Consider the following 19,097-nt stretch of genomic DNA (forward strand, 5'->3'; position numbering starts at 1 on the left):
AATAAGGAAAAACTATGACAACTCTAAGGCAGTAATAAATAAATTTCAAAATATATCTAAGAAATTGGTAAAACCAAAGTCAAATTTAAAATATCTTTTAAAATGCAGAAAATCAAAATTAATCCCTAGCTTTATAAAAAATTCCACTAGATGTAAGCAATTATTTTTGTTTGACTCTGACACACATCCAGATATATACAAAGCTTTAGACAGGCACACACTACTACCACTCTAAAATATTAAACTTAATTATCAAACATAAGCATAAAATATTAAAAAGACAACAACAATAAATAGAAGAAAAAACAATACAACTTAAAAATCGGCTGAACGAGGAGGACTTGGTGGAATTTACTAAGAGGGAAGAAAATATTTCAAATAATCTAAAGACAATACTAAAAAGGGGGCAAGAAGAAAAATATGAAAAACTGAGGAACGCACGAAACAAAAATTTTGTGAACAATAACAAACGCGAAGATTGGTTTGTAAACAAAACCAGTGTTGAATTCCCGCCAGATTATAAAGCTCTGCTGGCTAAGGGTCCAAAGTTCGCTTTGCCAGTAGAAAATTCCAAATTTCCGCTGTTTCAATACATTGCCGATGGTGAGGACTTAGTACGGACACTGGAAAATAATTGATACAGTGAAGCAAACTCGAAAGTTCCTTAAAGAAAATGACCACATTAAAATTCTAACATCGGATAAAGGAAGTAAAACTGTGGCAATGGAAACCAAGGAATACAACGAAAGAATGGAAGATATTTTAAAGGACTTAAGCACGTACAGAATCCAAAGACAATATCCTACTACTAGACTACAAACCAAAAACAATAATTTAGTAGACAAACTTTTTAAATTAGATATAATTACGAAAGCTGAAAGAAATAAACTCGTGACAACCACTGCGCTAGCCCCAAGGATCTATGGGCTCCCAAAAATACATAAACCTGGAATGCCACTCAGAGCCATATGTTCCGCCGTTGGGTCCCCGTCTCACGGTCTATGCAAGTATATTTTAAATATCATAAAGAACGTAACAGCCAACTCAGTATATAATGTGAAGAACACTATCGATTTCAAGGAAAAAATTAATAATTTTTGTTGTTATATCGGCCTACAGATTTGTAAGATCGCGAATTTGAATCGAGCTCAAGGCTTAACAATAATTATTTTATCATTATTATTGTTATAATATATTTTTTCTTAATTGAAAAAATTTTTAAATTAGAATAGAAGAAAGAAAAAATTTAGACAACTGCCAAAGCTCGTTGTATAGATCCATTTCGGGAACTGCTAAATTCCTTCATCGGCAACGTTTAGGCGCCGCTGCTATAACCATTCAGCCACCACAGCAGTTTTTTGTTTGTCTTCATTATTCCTACTTCAATTCTGTTTCTTGCCAATTGATATTCACAGCACTGCGACATCTGTTACAGAATAGTTGTGAAAATTGGACTTTGTTTTTGGCGATGATGCCATAGTGTCATATTTTATTGACACTTTTTCCCCGTGCTCTGGGATGTATTAACAATTTTTGTTGTTATATCGGCCTACAGATTTGTAAGATCGCGAATTTGAATCGAGCTCAAGGCCTAACAATAATTATTTTATCATTATTATTGTTATAATATATTTTTTCTTAATTGAAAAAATTTTTAAATTAGAATAGAAGAAAGAAAAAATTTAGACAACTGCCAAAGCTCGTTGTATAGATCCATTTCGGGAACTGCTAAATTCCTTCATCGGCAACGTTTAGGCGCCGCTGATATAACCATTCAGCCACCACAGCAGTTTTTTGTTTGTCTTCATTATTCCTACTTCAATTCTGTTTCTTGCCAATTGATATTCACAGCACTGCGACATCTGTTACAGAATAGTTGTGAAAATTGGACTTTGTTTATGGCGATGATGCCATAGTGTCATATTTTATTGACACTTTTTCCCCGTCCTCTGGGATGTATTAACAATTTTTGTTGTTATATCGGCCTACAGATTTGTAAGATCGCGAATTTGAATCGAGCTCAAGGCCTAACAATAATTATTTTATCATTATTATTGTTATAATATATTTTTTCTTAATTGAAAAAATTTTTAAATTAGAATAGAAGAAAGAAAAAATTTTGACAACTGCCAAAGCTCGTTGTATAGATCCATTTCGGGAACTGCTAAATTCCTTCATCGGCAACGTTTAGGCGCCGCTGCTATAACCATTCAGCCACCACAGCAGTTTTTTGTTTGTCTTCATTATTCCTACTTCAATTCTGTTTCTTGCCAATTGATATTCACAGCACTGCGACATCTGTTACAGAATAGTTGTGAAAATTGGACTTTGTTTATAGCGATGATGCCATAGTGTCATATTTTATTGACACTTTTTCCCCGTGCTCTGGGATGTATTAACAATTTTTGTTGTTATATCGGCCTACAGATTTGTAAGATCGCGAATTTGAATCGAGCTCAAGGCCTAACAATAATTATTTTATCATTATTATTGTTATAATATATTTTTTCTTAATTGAAAAAATTTTTAAATTAGAATAGAAGAAAGAAAAAATTTTGACAACTGCCAAAGCTCGTTGTATAGATCCATTTCGGGAACTGCTAAATTCCTTCATCGGCAACGTTTAGGCGCCGCTGCTATAACCATTCAGCCACCACAGCAGTTTTTTGTTTGTCTTCATTATTTCTACTTCAATTCTGTTTCTTGCCAATTGATATTCACAGCACTGCGACATCTGTTACAGAATAGTTGTGAAAATTGGACTTTGTTTATAGCGATGATGCCATAGTGTCATATTTTATTGACACTTTTTCCCCGTGCTCTGGGATGTATTAACAATTTTTGTTGTTATATCGGCCTACAGATTTGTAAGATCGCGAATTTGAATCGAGCTCAAGGCCTAACAATAATTATTTTATCATTATTATTGTTATAATATATTTTTTCTTAATTGAAAAAATTTTTAAATTAGAATAGAAGAAAGAAAAAATTTAGACAACTGCCAAAGCTCGTTGTATAGATCCATTTCGGGAACTGCTAAATTCCTTCATCGGCAACGTTTAGGCGCCGCTGCTATAACCATTCAGCCACCACAGCAGTTTTTTGTTTGTCTTCATTATTCCTACTTCAATTCTGTTTCTTGCCAATTGATATTCACAGCACTGCGACATCTGTTACAGAATAGTTGTGAAAATTGGACTTTGTTTATGGCGATGATGCCATAGTGTCATATTTTATTGACACTTTTTCCCCGTGCTCTGGGATGTATTAACAATTTTTGTTGTTATATCGGCCTACAGATTTGTTAGATCGCGAATTTGAATCGAGCTCAAGGCCTAACAATAATTATTTTATCATTATTATTGTTATAATATATTTTTTCTTAATTGAAAAAATTTTTAAATTAGAATAGAAGAAAGAAAAAATTTTTAGACAACTGCCAAAGCTCGTTGTATAGATCCATTTCGAGAACTGCTAAATTCCTTCATCGGCAACGTTTAGGCGCCGCTGCTATAACCATTCAGCCACCACAGCAGTTTTTTGTTTGTCTTCATTATTACTACTTCAATTCTCTTTCTTCCCAATTGATATTCACAGCACTGCGACATCTGTTACAGAATAGTTGTGAAAATTGGACTTTGTTTATGGCGATGATGCCATAGTGTCATATTTTATTGACACTTTTTCCCCGTGCTCTGGGATGTATTAACAATTTTTGTTGTTATATCGGCCTACAGATTTGTAAGATCGCGAATTTGAATCGAGCTCAAGGCCTAACAATAATTATTTTATCATTATTATTGTTATAATATATTTTTTCTTAATTGAAAAAATTTTTAAATTAGAATAGAAGAAAGAAAAAATTTTGACAACTGCCAAAGCTCGTTGTATAGATCCATTTCGGGAACTGCTAAATTCCTTCATCGGCAACGTTTAGGCGCCGCTGCTATAACCATTCAGCCACCACAGCAGTTTTTTGTTTGTCTTCATTATTCCTACTTCAATTCTGTTTCTTGCCAATTGATATTCACAGCACTGCGACATCTGTTACAGAATAGTTGTGAAAATTGGACTTTGTTTATAGCGATGATGCCATAGTGTCATATTTTATTGACACTTTTTCCCCGTGCTCTGGGATGTATTAACAATTTTTGTTGTTATATCGGCCTACAGATTTGTAAGATCGCGAATTTGAATCGAGCTCAAGGCCTAACAATAATTACCTTATCATTATTATTGTTATAATATATTTTTTCTTAATTGATAAAATGTTTAAATTAGAATAGAAGAAAGAAAAAATTTTTGACAACTGCCAAAGCTCGTTGTATAGATCAATTTCGGGAACTGCTAAATTCCTTCATCGGCAAAGTTTAGGCGCCGCTGCTATAACCATTCAGCCACCACAGCAGTTTTTTGTTTGTCTTCATTATTCCTAATTCAATTCTGTTTCTTGCCAATTGATATTCACAGCACTGCGACATCTGTTACAGAATAGTTGTGAAAATTGGACTTTGTTTATGGCGATGATGCCATAGTGTCATATTTTATTGACACTTTTTCCCCGTGCTCTGGGATGTATTAACAATTTTTGTTGTTATTATCGACCTACAGATTTATAAGATCGCGAATTTGAATCGAGCTCAAGGCCTAACAATAATTATTTTATCATTATTATTGTTATAATATATTTTTTCCTAATTGAAAAAATTTTTAAATTAGAATAGAAGAAAGAAAAAATTTAGACAACTGCCAAAGCTCGTTGTATAGATCCATTTCGGGAATTGCTAAATTCCTTCATCGGCAACGTTTAGGCGCCGCTGCTATAACCATTCAGCCACCACAGCAGTTTTTTGTTTGTCTTCATTATTCCTACTTCAATTCTGTTTCTTGCCAATTGATATTCACAGCACTGCGACATCTGTTACAGAATAGTTGTGAAAATTGGACTGTGTTTATGGCGATGATGCCATAGTGTCATATTTTATTGACACTTTTTCCCCGTGCTCTGGGATGTATTAACAATTTTTGTTGTTATATCGGCCTACAGATTTGTAAGTTCGCGAATTTGAATCGAGCTCAAGGCCTAACAATAATTATTTTATCATTATTATTGTTATAATATATTTTTTCTTAATTGAAAAAATTTTTAAATTAGAATAGAAGAAAGAAAAAATTTAGACAACTGCCAAAGCTCGTTGTATAGATACATTTCGGGAACTGCTAAATTCCTTCATCGGCAACGTTTAGGCGCCGCTGCTATAACCATTCAGCCACCACAGCAGTTTTTTGTTTGTCTTCATTATTCCTACTTCAATTCTGTTTCTTGCCAATTGATATTCACAGCACTGCGACATCTGTTACAGAATAGTTGGAAAAATTGGACTTTGTTTATGGCGATGATGCCATAGTGTCATATTTTATTGACACTTTTTCCCCGTGCTCTGGGATGTATTAACAATTTTTGTTGTTATATCGGCCTACAGATTTATAAGATCGCGAATTTGAATCGAGCTCAAGGCCTAACAATAATTATTTTGTCATTATTATTGTTATAATATATTTTTTCTTAATTGAAAAAAATTTTAAATTAGAATAGAAGAAAGAAAAAATTTAGACAACTGCCAAAGCTCGTTGTATAGATCCATTTGCTATAACCATTCAGCCACCACAGCAGTTTTTTGTTTGTCTTCATTATTCCTACTTCAATTCTGTTTCTTGCCAATTGATATTCACAGCACTGCGACATCTGTTACAGAATAGTTGTGAAAATTGGACTTTGTTTATTTTTTCTAGCGGGTGTTTGTGAATATGTGCGTAATCATCTGTACCACTTTTAAAGTCTAGTCCATGACGAAACCAGGAACTGTTGACGACTGAGGATCAGTACGATTTTGACATTAGTCCATCGATTTACAAAAATGAAGTATATGGAATATTTATTTATGTTTGTATGTCTTTAGCATACGCATGTATGTTTGTTCTTGTATAAGAGTTCTCGCTTCGTCGAAGTTTGGTTAGTGACCGGTATCTGCACAACTGCTTGCTGTGCAAACTCCGCCTCACACAGGGAAGACGTAAAATAAAATGTGAGGTTTTACCATTTTAGGATAAATTTGATTTGTTTGAATAATTTTTTTAATAAGTTTCCATGCTTAATGACGCAGAGCACCGAAATTAATTCTTATTTATTTTATTTTTATAAATTATTTATATTAATACGCTAACAAAATTTCCATACAATCAATTGACAGGCTGTTTCGCATACTTACGCAGAGCACCGAAATTAATTCTTATTTATATTATTTTTATAAATTATCTATATATTAATACGCTAACAGAATTTCCATACAATCAATTGACAGGCTGTTTCGCATACTTAGCATACGTAAGATCATATAAAAGTTATATGAATCGATTCGTTTTGATCAGCCGCAGTGCATAGGCCTATTTTTGGTAACAAATATTACTCTATTTGTTTATAATTAATAGAAAAAGTTTTTTGTAAATTCGAACAATTCATACAAATATCGTAAGTCATTTTCGTGCACAAGCCCGCCATCTTTGGGAACAAGTATCTAAGTGTTCTAATGCGAATTTCAATGACCTAAACCTTTGTGGACAAGCGCGCCGTCTTTGGGAACAATTATCTAAGTTGTCTAATGTGAATTTCAAATTTTATGTATACTCGCTAGATTCGAAAGCACAAATGTTTCACCTACATTCAAATATGGTTCCCCATTGTTGCCACTTACCTATAATAGTCTATACCAAACTCCTAAAAAATTGTCCCAAATTATTTTTAGCGTACCAAAAAATCTTAAATAATTTTTGACCGGCCCATTTCGCATTTGCAGATTTAATCCTTATTTTAGATAAAGTACGTCGTATACTGAACAAAAAAAAAAATTACAAAAATATAACATAACATTTTTTATATTGCCTTTTATGCTAATTTATTTTAGTTCTTTTTTTATTTTATTATACATTCTCTTATTTCAAATTGGTTTGTTATTATTTAAATGCAACTTGACTGAATCGGAAAATTTCACGTTGTATATTAAACGAAACAAAAAAACGTACCAAAAACGTTTCTGATTTTAGGTCAAAACGGCAACCGGCATCATAGCGGCCTTATTGCATAGGCAGTATATTACCCACTATCTATATATTAATTCGCTAACAAAATTTCCATACAAACAATTGACAGGCGGTTTCGCATAGTTAGCATACGTAAAATCATATAAAAGTGATATGAATCGATTCGTATAGATCAGCCGCAGTGCATAGGCCTATTTTTGTTAACAAATATTACTATATTTGTTTATAATTAATAGAAAAACTTTTTCGTAAATCCAGCAATCTCTCCAAATATGGATATTTACTTTCTTGCACAAAAGCGCGCCATCTTTGGACAAATTATGTAGGTGCTCTAAGACACAAACCTACATAAGCGTACGCGCTACACGGTGAAAGATTAAAACATGGTTTCCCATTGTTGCCACTTACCTATTATAGCCTCTACCAAAATCCTAAAAAATGTTTCCAAAATAATTTGTAGCGTACCAAAAAGCTTAAATAGAATTTAATTTTGACCGGCCCATTTTTTGTGGCAAATTTCACTTACACGTAAATACATAAGTCTTTATTTAACAGATTCTTTGTTTTTATTTTAGTTGTTTTCAAAAAAACATGAAATCGCATATAATGAGTTAACATTTGTTGAAACTAACTAATTTATTTATAAACATTAATGGCAAATTTCCCGAAAATGTTTTTGAATTTGCAGATATAATCCTCATTTTAGATAAAGTATGTCTTATATTGAACAAAAAAAAAAGTTAAAAAAAATATAACATTACATTTTTTATATTGCCTTTTATGCTTTTATTTTATATTCTCTTATTTCAAATTGGTTTGTTATTATTTAAATGCAACTTGACTGACTCGGAAAATTTCACGTTGTATATTAAACGAAACAAAAAAACGTCCCAAAAACGTTTTTGATTTTATGTCAAAGCGGTTACCGGCATCATAGCGGCCGTATTGTATAGGCAGTATATTACCCACTATCTATCTATTAATACGCTAATCTTTATATTAATACGCTAACAAAATTTCCATACATACAATTGACAGGCGGTTTCGCATAGTTAGCATACGTAAAATCATATAAAAGTGATATGAGTCGATTCGTATAGATCAGCCGCAGTGCATAGGCCTATTTTTGTTAACAAATATTACTCTATTTGTTTATAATTAATAGCAAAACTTTTTCGTAAATCCAACAATCTCTCCAAATATGGATATTTACTTTCTTTCACAAAAGCGCGCCATCTTTGGACAAATTATGTAAGTGCTCTAAGACACAGACCTACATAAGCGTACGCGCTACACGGTGAAAGATTAAAACATGGTTTCCCATTGTTGCCACTTACATAACAAATATTACTCTATTTGTTTATAATTAATAGAAAAAGTTTTTTGTAAATTCGAACAATTCATACAAATATCGTAAGTCATTTTCGTGCACAAGCCCGCCATCTTTGGGAACAAGTATCTAAGTGTTCTAATGCGAATTTCAAAGACCTAAACCTTTATGCACAAGCGCGCCGTCTTTGGGAACAATTGTCTAAATTTTTTAATGTGAATTTCAAATTTTATGTATGCTCACTAAATTCGAAAGCACAAATGGTTCACCTACATTCAAATATGGTTCCCCATTGTTGCCGCTTACCTATAATAATCTCTACCAAAATCCTAAAAAATTGTTCCAAATTATTTTTAGCGTACCAAAAAATCTTAAATAGAATTAATTTTTGAACGGCCCATTTCGCATTTGCAGATTTAATCCCTATTTTTGATAAAGTACGTCGTATACTGAACAAAAAAAAAGTTACAAAAATATAACATTACATTTTTTATATTGCCTTTTATGCTAATTTATTTTAGTTCTTATTTTATTTTATTATATATTCTCTTATTTCAAATTGGTTTGTTATTATTTAAATGCGACTTGGCTGAATCGGAAAATTTCACGTTGTATATTAAACGAAACAAAAAAACGTCCCAAAAACGTTTTTGATTTTAGTTCAAAACGGCAACCTGCATCATAGCGGCCTTATTGCATAGCCAGTATATTACCCACTATCTATATATTAATACGCTAACAAAATTTCCATACAATAAATTGACAGGCTGTTTCGCATACTTAGCATACATAAAATCATAAAAGAGTTATATGAATCGATTCGTTTTGATCAGCCGCCGTGCATAGGCCTATTTTTGGTAACAAATATTACTCTATTTGTTTATAATTAATAGAAAAAGTTTTTTGTAAACTCGAAACAAATATCGTAAGTCATTTTCGTGCACAAGCGCGCCATCTTTTGGAACAAGTATCTAAGTGTTCTAATGCGAATTTCAAAGACCTAAACCTTTATGCACAAGCGCGCCGTATTTGGGAACAATTATCTAAGTTTTCTAATGTGAATTTCAAATTTTATGTATACTCGCTAAATTCGAAAGCACAAATGTTTCACCTACATTCAAATATGGTTCCCCATTGTTGCCGCTTACCTATAATAGTCTCTACCAAAATCCTAGAAAATTGTTCCAAATTATTTTTAGCGTACCATAAAATCTTAAATAGAATTAATTTTTGACCGGCCCATTTTTTGTGGCAAATTTCATTTAAACGTAAATACATAAGTCTTTATTTAACAGATTCTTTGTTTTTTATTTTAGTTGTTTTCAAAAAAACATGAAATTGCAATTAATGCAACCGGCATCATAGCGGCCGTATTGCATAGGCAGTATATTACCCACTGTCTATATATTAATTCGCTAACAAAATTTCCATACAAACAATTGACAGGCGGTTTCGCATAGTTAGCATACGTAAAATCATATAAAAGTGATATGAATCGATTCGTTTAGGCGCCGCTGCTATAACCATTCAGCCACCACAGCAGTTTTTTGTTTGTCTTCATTTTTACTACTTCAATTCTCTTTCTTCCCAATTGATATTCACAGCACTGCGACATCTGTTACAGAATAGTTGTGAAAATTGGACTTTGTTTATGGCGATGATGCCATAGTGTCATATTTTATTAACACTTTTTCCCCGTGCTCTGGGATGTATTAACAATTTTTGTTGTTATATCGGCCTACAGATTTGTAAGATCGCGAATTTGAATCGAGCTCAAGGCCTAACAATAATTATTTTATCATTATTATTGTTATAATATATTTTTCCTTAATTGAAAAAATTTTTTAATTAGAATAGAAGAAAGAAAAAATTTTGACAACTGCCAAAGCTCGTTGTATAGATCCATTTCGGGAACTGCTAAATTCCTTCATCGGCAACGTTTAGGCGCCGCTGCTATAACCATTCAGCCACCACAGCAGTTTTTTGTTTGTCTTCATTATTCCTACTTCAATTCTGTTTCTTGCCAATTGATATTCACAGCACTGCGACATCTGTTACAGAATAGTTGTGAAAATTGGACTTTGTTTATAGCGATGATGCCATAGTGTCATATTTTATTGACACTTTTTCCCCGTGCTCTGGGATGTATTAACAATTTTTGTTGTTATGTCGGCCTACAGATTTGTAAGATCGCGAATTTGAATCGAGCTCAAGGCCTAACAATAATTATTTTATCATTATTATTGTTATAATATATTTTTTCTTAATTGATAAAATGTTTAAATTAGAATAGAAGAAAGAAAAAATTTTTGACAACTGCCAAAGCTCGTTGTATAGATCAATTTCGGGAACTGCTAAATTCCTTCATCGGCAACGTTTAGGCGCCGCTGCTATAACCATTCAGCCACCACAGCAGTTTTTTGTTTGTCTTCATTATTCCTACTTCAATTCTGTTTCTTGCCAATTGATATTCACAGCACTGCGACATCTGTTACAGAATAGTTGTGAAAATTGGACTTTGTTTATGGCGATGATGCCATAGTGTCATATTTTATTGACACTTTTTCCCCGTGCTCTGGGATGTATTAACAATTTTTGTTGTTATATCGACCTACAGATTTATAAGATCGCGAATTTGAATCGAGCTCAAGGCCTAACAATAATTATTTTATCATTATTATTGTTATAATATATTTTTTCCTAATTGAAAAAATTTTTAAATTAGAATAGAAGAAAGAAAAAATTTAGACAACTGCCAAAGCTCGTTGTATAGATCCATTTCGGGAATTGCTAAATTCCTTCATCGGCAACGTTTAGGCGCCGCTGCTATAACCATTCAGCCACCACAGCAGTTTTTTGTTTGTCTTCATTATTCCTACTTCAATTCTGTTTCTTGCCAATTGATATTCACAGCACTGCGACATCTGTTACAGAATAGTTGTGAAAATTGGACTTTGTTTATGGCGATGATGCCATAGTGTCATATTTTATTGACACTTTTTCCCCGTGCTCTGGGATGTATTAACAATTTTTGTTGTTATATCGGCCTACAGATTTGTAAGTTCGCGAATTTGAATCGAGCTCAAGGCCTAACAATAATTATTTTATCATTATTATTGTTATAATATATTTTTTCTTAATTGAAAAAATTTTTAAATTAGAATAGAAGAAAGAAAAAATTTAGACAACTGCCAAAGCTCGTTGTATAGATACATTTCGGGAACTGCTAAATTCCTTCATCGGCAACGTTTAGGCGCCGCTGCTATAACCATTCAGCCACCACAGCAGTTTTTTGTTTGTCTTCATTATTCCTACTTCAATTCTGTTTCTTGCCAATTGATATTCACAGCACTGCGACATCTGTTACAGAATAGTTGGGAAAATTGGACTTTGTTTATGGCGATGATGCCATAGTGTCATATTTTATTGACACTTTTTCCCCGTGCTCTGGGATGTATTAACAATTTTTGTTGTTATATCGGCCTACAGATTTGTAAGATCGCGAATTTGAATCGAGCTCAAGGCCTAACAATAATTATTTTATCATTATTATTGTTATAATATATTTTTTCTTAATTGAAAAAAATTTTAAATTAGAATAGAAGAAAGAAAAAATTTAGACAACTGCCAAAGCTCGTTGTATAGATCCATTTGCTATAACCATTCAGCCACCACAGCAGTTTTTTGTTTGTCTTCATTATTCCTACTTCAATTCTGTTTCTTGCCAATTGATATTCACAGCACTGCGACATCTGTTACAGAATAGTTGTGAAAATTGGACTTTGTTTATTTTTTCTAGCGGGTGTTTGTGAATATGTGCGTAATCATCTGTACCACTTTTAAAGTCTAGTCCATGACGAAACCAGGAACAGTTGACGACTGAGGATCAGTACGATTTTGACATTAGTCCATCGATTTACAAAAATGAAGTATATGGAATATTTATTTATGTTTATATGTCTTTAGCATACGCATGTATGTTTGTTCTTGTATAAGAGTTCTCGCTTCGTCGAAGTTTGGTTAGTGACCGGTATCTGCACAACTGCTTGCTGTGCAAACTCCGCCTCACACAGGGAAGACGTAAAATAAAATGTGAGGTTTTACCATTTTAGGATAAATTTGATTTGTTTGAATAATTTTTTTAATAAGTTTCCATGCTTAATGACGCATAGCACCGAAATTAATTCTTATTTATTTTATTTTTATAAATTATTTATATTAATACGCTAACAAAATTTCCATACAATCAATTGACAGGCTGTTTCGCATACTTACGCAGAGCACCGAAATTAATTCTTATTTATATTATTTTTATAAATTATCTATATATTAATACGCTAACAGAATTTCCATACAATCAATTGACAGGCTGTTTCGCATACTTAGCATACGTAAGATCATATAAAAGTTATATGAATCGATTCGTTTTGATCAGCCGCAGTGCATAGGCCTATTTTTGGTAACAAATATTACTCTATTTGTTTATAATTAATAGAAAAAGTTTTTTGTAAATTCGAACAATTCATACAAATATCGTAAGTCATTTTCGTGCACAAGCCCGCCATCTTTGGGAACAAGTATCTAAGTGTTCTAATGCGAATTTCAATTACCTAAACCTTTGTGGACAAGCGCGCCGTCTTTGGGAACAATTATCTAAGTTGTCTAATGTGAATTTCAAATTTTATGTATACTCGCTAGATTCGAAAGCACAAATGTTTCACCTACATTCAAATATGGTTCCCCATTGTTGCCACTTACCTATAATAGTCTATACCAAACTCCTAAAAAATTGTCCCAAATTATTTTTAGCGTACCAAAAAATCTTAAATAATTTTTAACCGGCCCATTTCGCATTTGCAGATTTAATCCTTATTTTAGATAAAGTAAGTCGTATACTGAACAAAAAAAAAAGTTACAAAAATATAACATAACATTTTTTATATTGCCTTTTATGCTAATTTATTTTAGTTCTTTTTTTATTTTATTATACATTCTCTTATTTCAAATTGGTTTGTTATTATTTAAATGCAACTTGACTGAATCGGAAAATTTCACGTTGTATATTAAACGAAACAAAAAAACGTACCAAAAACGTTTCTGATTTTAGGTCAAAACGGCAACCGGCATCATAGCGGCCTTATTGCATAGGCAGTATATTACCCACTATCTATATATTAATTCGCTAACAAAATTTATGATATGAATCGATTCGTATAGATCAGACGCAGTGCATAGGCCTATTTTTGTTAACAAATATTATTCTATTTGTTTATAATTAATAGAAAAATTTTTTTGTCAATCCAACAATCTCTCCAAATATGGATATTTACTTTCTTGCACAAAAGCGCGCCATCTTTGGACAAATTATGTAAGTGCTCTAAGACACAAACCTACATAAGCGTACGCGCTACACGGTGAAAGATTAAAACATGTTTTCCCATTGTTGCCACTTACCTATAATAGCCTCTACCAAAATCCTAAAAAATTGTTCCAAAATAATTTGCAGCGTGCCAAAAGCTTAAATAGAATTTATTTTTGATAAATTTCACTTACACGTAAATACATAAGTTTTTATTTAACAGATTCTTTGTTTTTTATTTTAATTGTTTTCAAAAAAACATGAAATCGCATATAATGAGTTAACTTTTGTTGAAACTAACTAATTTATTTATAAAAATTAATAGCAAATTTGCCCGAAAATGTTTTTGAATTTGCAGATATAATCCTCAATTTAGATAAAGTACGTCTTATACTGAACAAAAAAAAAAAAAAAGTTACAAAAATATAACATAAAATTTTTTATATTGCCTTTTATGCTAATTTATTTTAGTTCTTATTTTATTTTATTATATATTCTCTTATTTCAAATTGGTTTGTTATTATTTAAATGCAACTTGACTGAATCGGAAAATTTTACGTTGTATATTAAACGAAACAAAAAAACGTCCCAAAAACGTTGTTGATTTTAGGTCAAAACGGGAACCGGCATCATAGCGGCCTTATTGCATAGGCAGTATATTAACCACTATCTATATATTTATTCGCTAACAAAATTTCCATACAAACAATTGACAGGCGGTTTCGCATAGTTAGCATACGTAAAATCATATAAAAGTGATATGAATCGATTCGTATAGATCATCCGCAGTGCATAGGCCTATTTTTGTTAACAAATATTACTCTATTTGTTTATAATTAATAGAACAACTTTTTCGTTAATCCAACAATCTCTCCAAATATGGATATTTACTTTCTTGCACAAAAGCTCGTCATCCTTGGACAAATTATGTAAGTGCTCTAAGACACAAACCTACATAAGCGTACGCGCTACACGGTGAAAGATTAAAACATGGTTTCCCATTGTTGCCACTTGCCTATAATAGCCTCTACCAAAATCCTAAAAAATTGTTGTATAAATACATAAGTCTTTATTTAATAGATTCTTTGTTTTTATTTTAGTTGTTTTGAAAAAAACATGAAATCGCAAATAATGAGTTAACTTTAGTTGAAACTAACTAATTTATTTATAACAATTAATGGCAAATTCGCCTAAAAATTTTTTTGCATTTGCAGATTTAATCCTCATTTTAGATAAAGTAGGTCTTGTACTGAACGAAAAAAAAGTTACAAAAATATAACATTAAATTTTTTATATTGCCTTTTATGCTTTATTTTAGTAAATATGTTTGCGTGAATAACTTTAATGTTTTTGTTTGTCTTTCTTTTCTTTCTAATTTAGTCTGCTTTGTTATATCTTAGTATTGTATTGTTCACAGACGATATTTTATCGTAGATATAGTCATATATATTCATGAAATGGAGTGTTTACAAATTTAATACAAATTAATTACGTACATAGATCTCAATGGGAATCCCGACAATTAAAATCCGAACATTAGAATTTTCATATTTCCACAATGATCACATTAAACCCCGGAAAAAGTTTAAGTGCACTTATTGCGTTTTTATATGGAACTGTTTGTTCACTTCACTTAATTTTTTCGCAATTTAAGTACTTTATTTTTTCTTTGATTAAACATTTTTTAGTAAACTCTGCTTTCTTTCTCATTACATAATTTTTTTATATTGTTTTTTTTTTTTTGTTGTTTTTATCGGCCTATGATAAATGATTCAATGTTCGATTCGAGCTCAAGGCCAGAACAATAATTTTTTTCCAATGATAATAATTATTTTTTTTTTAATTTTTCTAAATTTGAAAAATTGTATTTTGTTTTTGGAATAGTAAGTAGAAAATTTTTCAGACCACCTGCCATAGCTGCGCAGATAGATCCATTTCGAAGGGTGCTAAGCCTTCATCATCAGTACACTTTAGGCACGCTGCGCTAACCATTTAGCTATACAGCGGTGGTTTGTTTGACTGGCAAATTTGCTACTTCTATTCCTTTTACCAACTATATTTACCAGATGACGCAACTCTGAATAAATATAGTTGGTAAAAGGAATAGAAGTAGCAAATTTGCCAGTCAAACAAACCACCGCTGTATAGCTAAATGTTTAGCGCAGCGTGCCTAAAGCGTACTGATGATGAAGGCTTAGCACCCTTCGAAATGGATCTATCTGCGCAGCTATGGCAGGTTGTATGAACAATTTTCTACTTACTATTCTAAAAACAAAATACAATTTTTCAAATTTAGAAAAATTAAAAAAAAAAAAACAATAATTATCATTAGAAAATAATTATTGTTCTGGCCTTGAGCTCGAATCGAACCTTAAATCATTTATCAATAGGCCGATAAAAACAAAAAAAAACAATTGTTAATAAACCATGAGCACTTGGGAATGTCAAACAAAATAATTGACAATAAACAAAAATCCAGCATTATCAGTGATTTGCACCAGAGGGCGCAACTCTGAATAAATTAGTTGGTAAAAGGAATAGAAGTAGCAAATTTGCCAGTCAAACAAACCACCGCTGTATAGCTAAATAGTTAGCGCAGCGTGCCTAAAGCGTACTGATGATGAAGGCTTAGCACCCTTCGAAATGGATCTATCTGCGCAGCTATGGCAGTTTGTCTGAAAAATTTTCTACTTACTATTCCAAAAACAAAATACAATTTTTCAAATTTAGAAAAATTAAAAAAAAAAAAACAATAATTATCATTAGAAAAAAATTATTGTTCTGGCCTTGAGCTCGAATCGAACCTTGAATCATTTATCAATAGGCCGATAAAAACAAAAAAACAATTGTTAATAAACCACGAGCACTTGGGAATGTCAAACAAAGTAATTGACAATAAACAAAAATCCAGCATTATCAGTGATTTGCACCAGATGGCGCAACTCTGAATAAATATAGTTGGTAAAAGGAATAGAAGTAGCAAATTTGCCAGTCAAACAAACCACCGCTGTATAGCTAAATGGTTAGCGCAGCGTGCCTAAAGCGTACTGATGATGAAGGCTTAGCACCCTTCGAAATGGATCTATCTGCGCAGCTATGGCAGGTTGTCTGAAAAATTTTCTACTTATTATTCCAAAAACAAAATACAATTTTTCAAATTTAGAAAAATAAAAAAAAAAACCATAATTATCATTATTGTTCTGGCCTTGAGCTCAATCGAACCTTGAATTTTTTTATTTATGAAGGTATCCGCTATTCTACTCGAAATTTTTGTTTTGTGTCACACTTACATATTATATATGTATTTATACAAAATTAAACGGGTGGCGTGAAATAGGCTAAATTCCTTTAGCAAATTTCTTCGTTTTTAACTAAAAGTTCGTTTTTTTGAATTATGACACAATTGAAGTAAATGGGCGATATATGTATATGGGTTATATAGGCCTACTGGGGAACCGAGCTCCCAAAACTAACTTCGGTAGCGCGCCAACGGGGAATTTCCGGGTGGTGTGGAAACACCTATTTGTCAATCCAATTTCAAGTAATTTCACCATAATTCTATGTCAATTTCATTTGATTTTACATAATTTTTATATTTTTGTTTAAGGAACTCCATACCAAAACGTTATAATTGCACGCGAAAAGTTTGTAGAAAATTAAGAAAATACAATCAAAAAGTACAAGGTCTTAGATCAAATTCAAAATTTTAAGGAAAAAGTTAAGTATGTTAGACCAGTTTGCTATATTTCCAACACTTGTTGCATAGACTGAATTGAAAAAAAATACACGTAGGTCGAATTTCAACCACAGGCGATACTAGTAATGAGTAATAGACACACATACTTCGCAATAATCTGTTTATATTAAATTATTATATTTTAATATGAAGGAAAAACTGGAAAGAACTAAATATAACGGCTGATATTATAGCTAGGATGTTCAGGCGGTATGTTTGATTATTTTTAGTTTTTTGTTAATAAAACATAATAATTTAATCTAAACAAATTATTGTGAAATTCGTCTATAACTCTTTAAAATTTGCAAATGTCTAAGATGAACAACCGATTAAAATTCAGGATTATATTTTATTTTTACTTATTATGAAACTCTGACCTCGAGCCAGCATTAAAACATTATGTTATAAATATAAGGGTCGCCAAACCACGTTCAATAAAGCAGATTTTCTTACCCTGGATTGTAATTTCAGTATTGGAAATCCCTCAAAATAAAACGTTTCATTCCAACGTGGATTCAAACTGCGCCTTTTTATTTTTGTCTCTAAGCGATGTTTTTTATCAGGTAGGCAATGTAACGCGGACGTATGGATCGGAAGTGCCACTTAAGTCCTTAGCCGGAAGCTCCTTGCCTTGCAGTACTTTTAATATCAATGTTGAATTTTGGAAGTCATATTCCACGCTGAAATGTATTTGACCAACATTTTCGCTGGGCTCTGAGTTATCTATATACATATCTGTCATCGAAATGCTTTTAAGCTGTATGGAAAAAGGTTTAAAATATTATTCATATATTACGTGACGCGCTCTGGGAGGAGGTTGTTCAGGTCAGTTTCAAGCCCTTTAACGAAATAAAAAAAAAGGGGTGGGGGGGGGGGGGGGGGGGGGGTGGCGGCTGGCACGAACGGTTATGGTGAGTCAAGCACAATACACATAAAATATTGAATTGATTTTAATAAATATTTAACTTTGTTTTTCTTCTGTAATGTCACTTGTTCCTTGGGAAACGCACAATCAATTATTTCTTAGCAACACCAGAGTTGCCGGGTGAATTTGTTCCTAAAAATCTTTAGAAAATAGTAGTAGAAATTTCTTAAGAACTGCGTACTTTATAAGAAAATTTGGCGAATGAAATATTTCTAAAGCATTTGTTGAGTGTCATCTTATATGGATTATTTGCTTTTCTTTAGAACTGTGCATTTACATTTGCGGACTAAAGTCCAGCGGATACACATTGATAAGTTGTGGCACCTAGGTAAAGCCTAGATCGTGTATACTTCCTTATACCAAATTTAATGTTTGTTTCTTCCTCAATTTAGCGATGAAGACGCAACAATAATCAGCCTGAGCTTAAGTATGGGTCAAATCTGGCTATCATCAATTTATCTAGCCCATGATAAAACGCTGCCGACATCGACCGTCAGCAAACTACAACAGGTGCATTGATTCTGGGAGGAGATGTAAACGCACACTACTCCACCTTGGGAAGCACTGATAGAACTGGAAAACTGGTAAATAACTTCACGAGGGCATGCCGTAAGGCACTAGATAAAGTCGGTGTCAGCTTAAGTTAGGT

The 19,097-nt window shown here is 32.2% G+C and overlaps 1 protein-coding gene across 1 annotated transcript in view; it reads right to left on the reverse strand.

The window, feature by feature from the left end:
• Syt7 (Synaptotagmin 7) overlaps positions 1–18,256 on the reverse strand; it is a 1,421,749-nt gene extending 1,403,493 nt beyond the window's left edge. Inside the window, exons 1-2 of the mRNA XM_067758204.1 lie at positions 18,220–18,256; positions 17,977–18,125 (exon numbers count right to left, since the gene is read on the reverse strand). Coding sequence (XP_067614305.1) covers positions 17,977–18,125; positions 18,220–18,256 — 186 coding nt within the window. The remainder of the gene's footprint in view (positions 1–17,976; positions 18,126–18,219) is intronic.
• Positions 18,257–19,097: the final 841 nt, after the last annotated feature.

The sequence above is a fragment of the Eurosta solidaginis genome, chromosome X, assembly GCF_040869045.1.
Source record: "Eurosta solidaginis isolate ZX-2024a chromosome X, ASM4086904v1, whole genome shotgun sequence".
Lineage (NCBI taxonomy): Eukaryota > Metazoa > Arthropoda > Insecta > Diptera > Tephritidae > Eurosta > Eurosta solidaginis.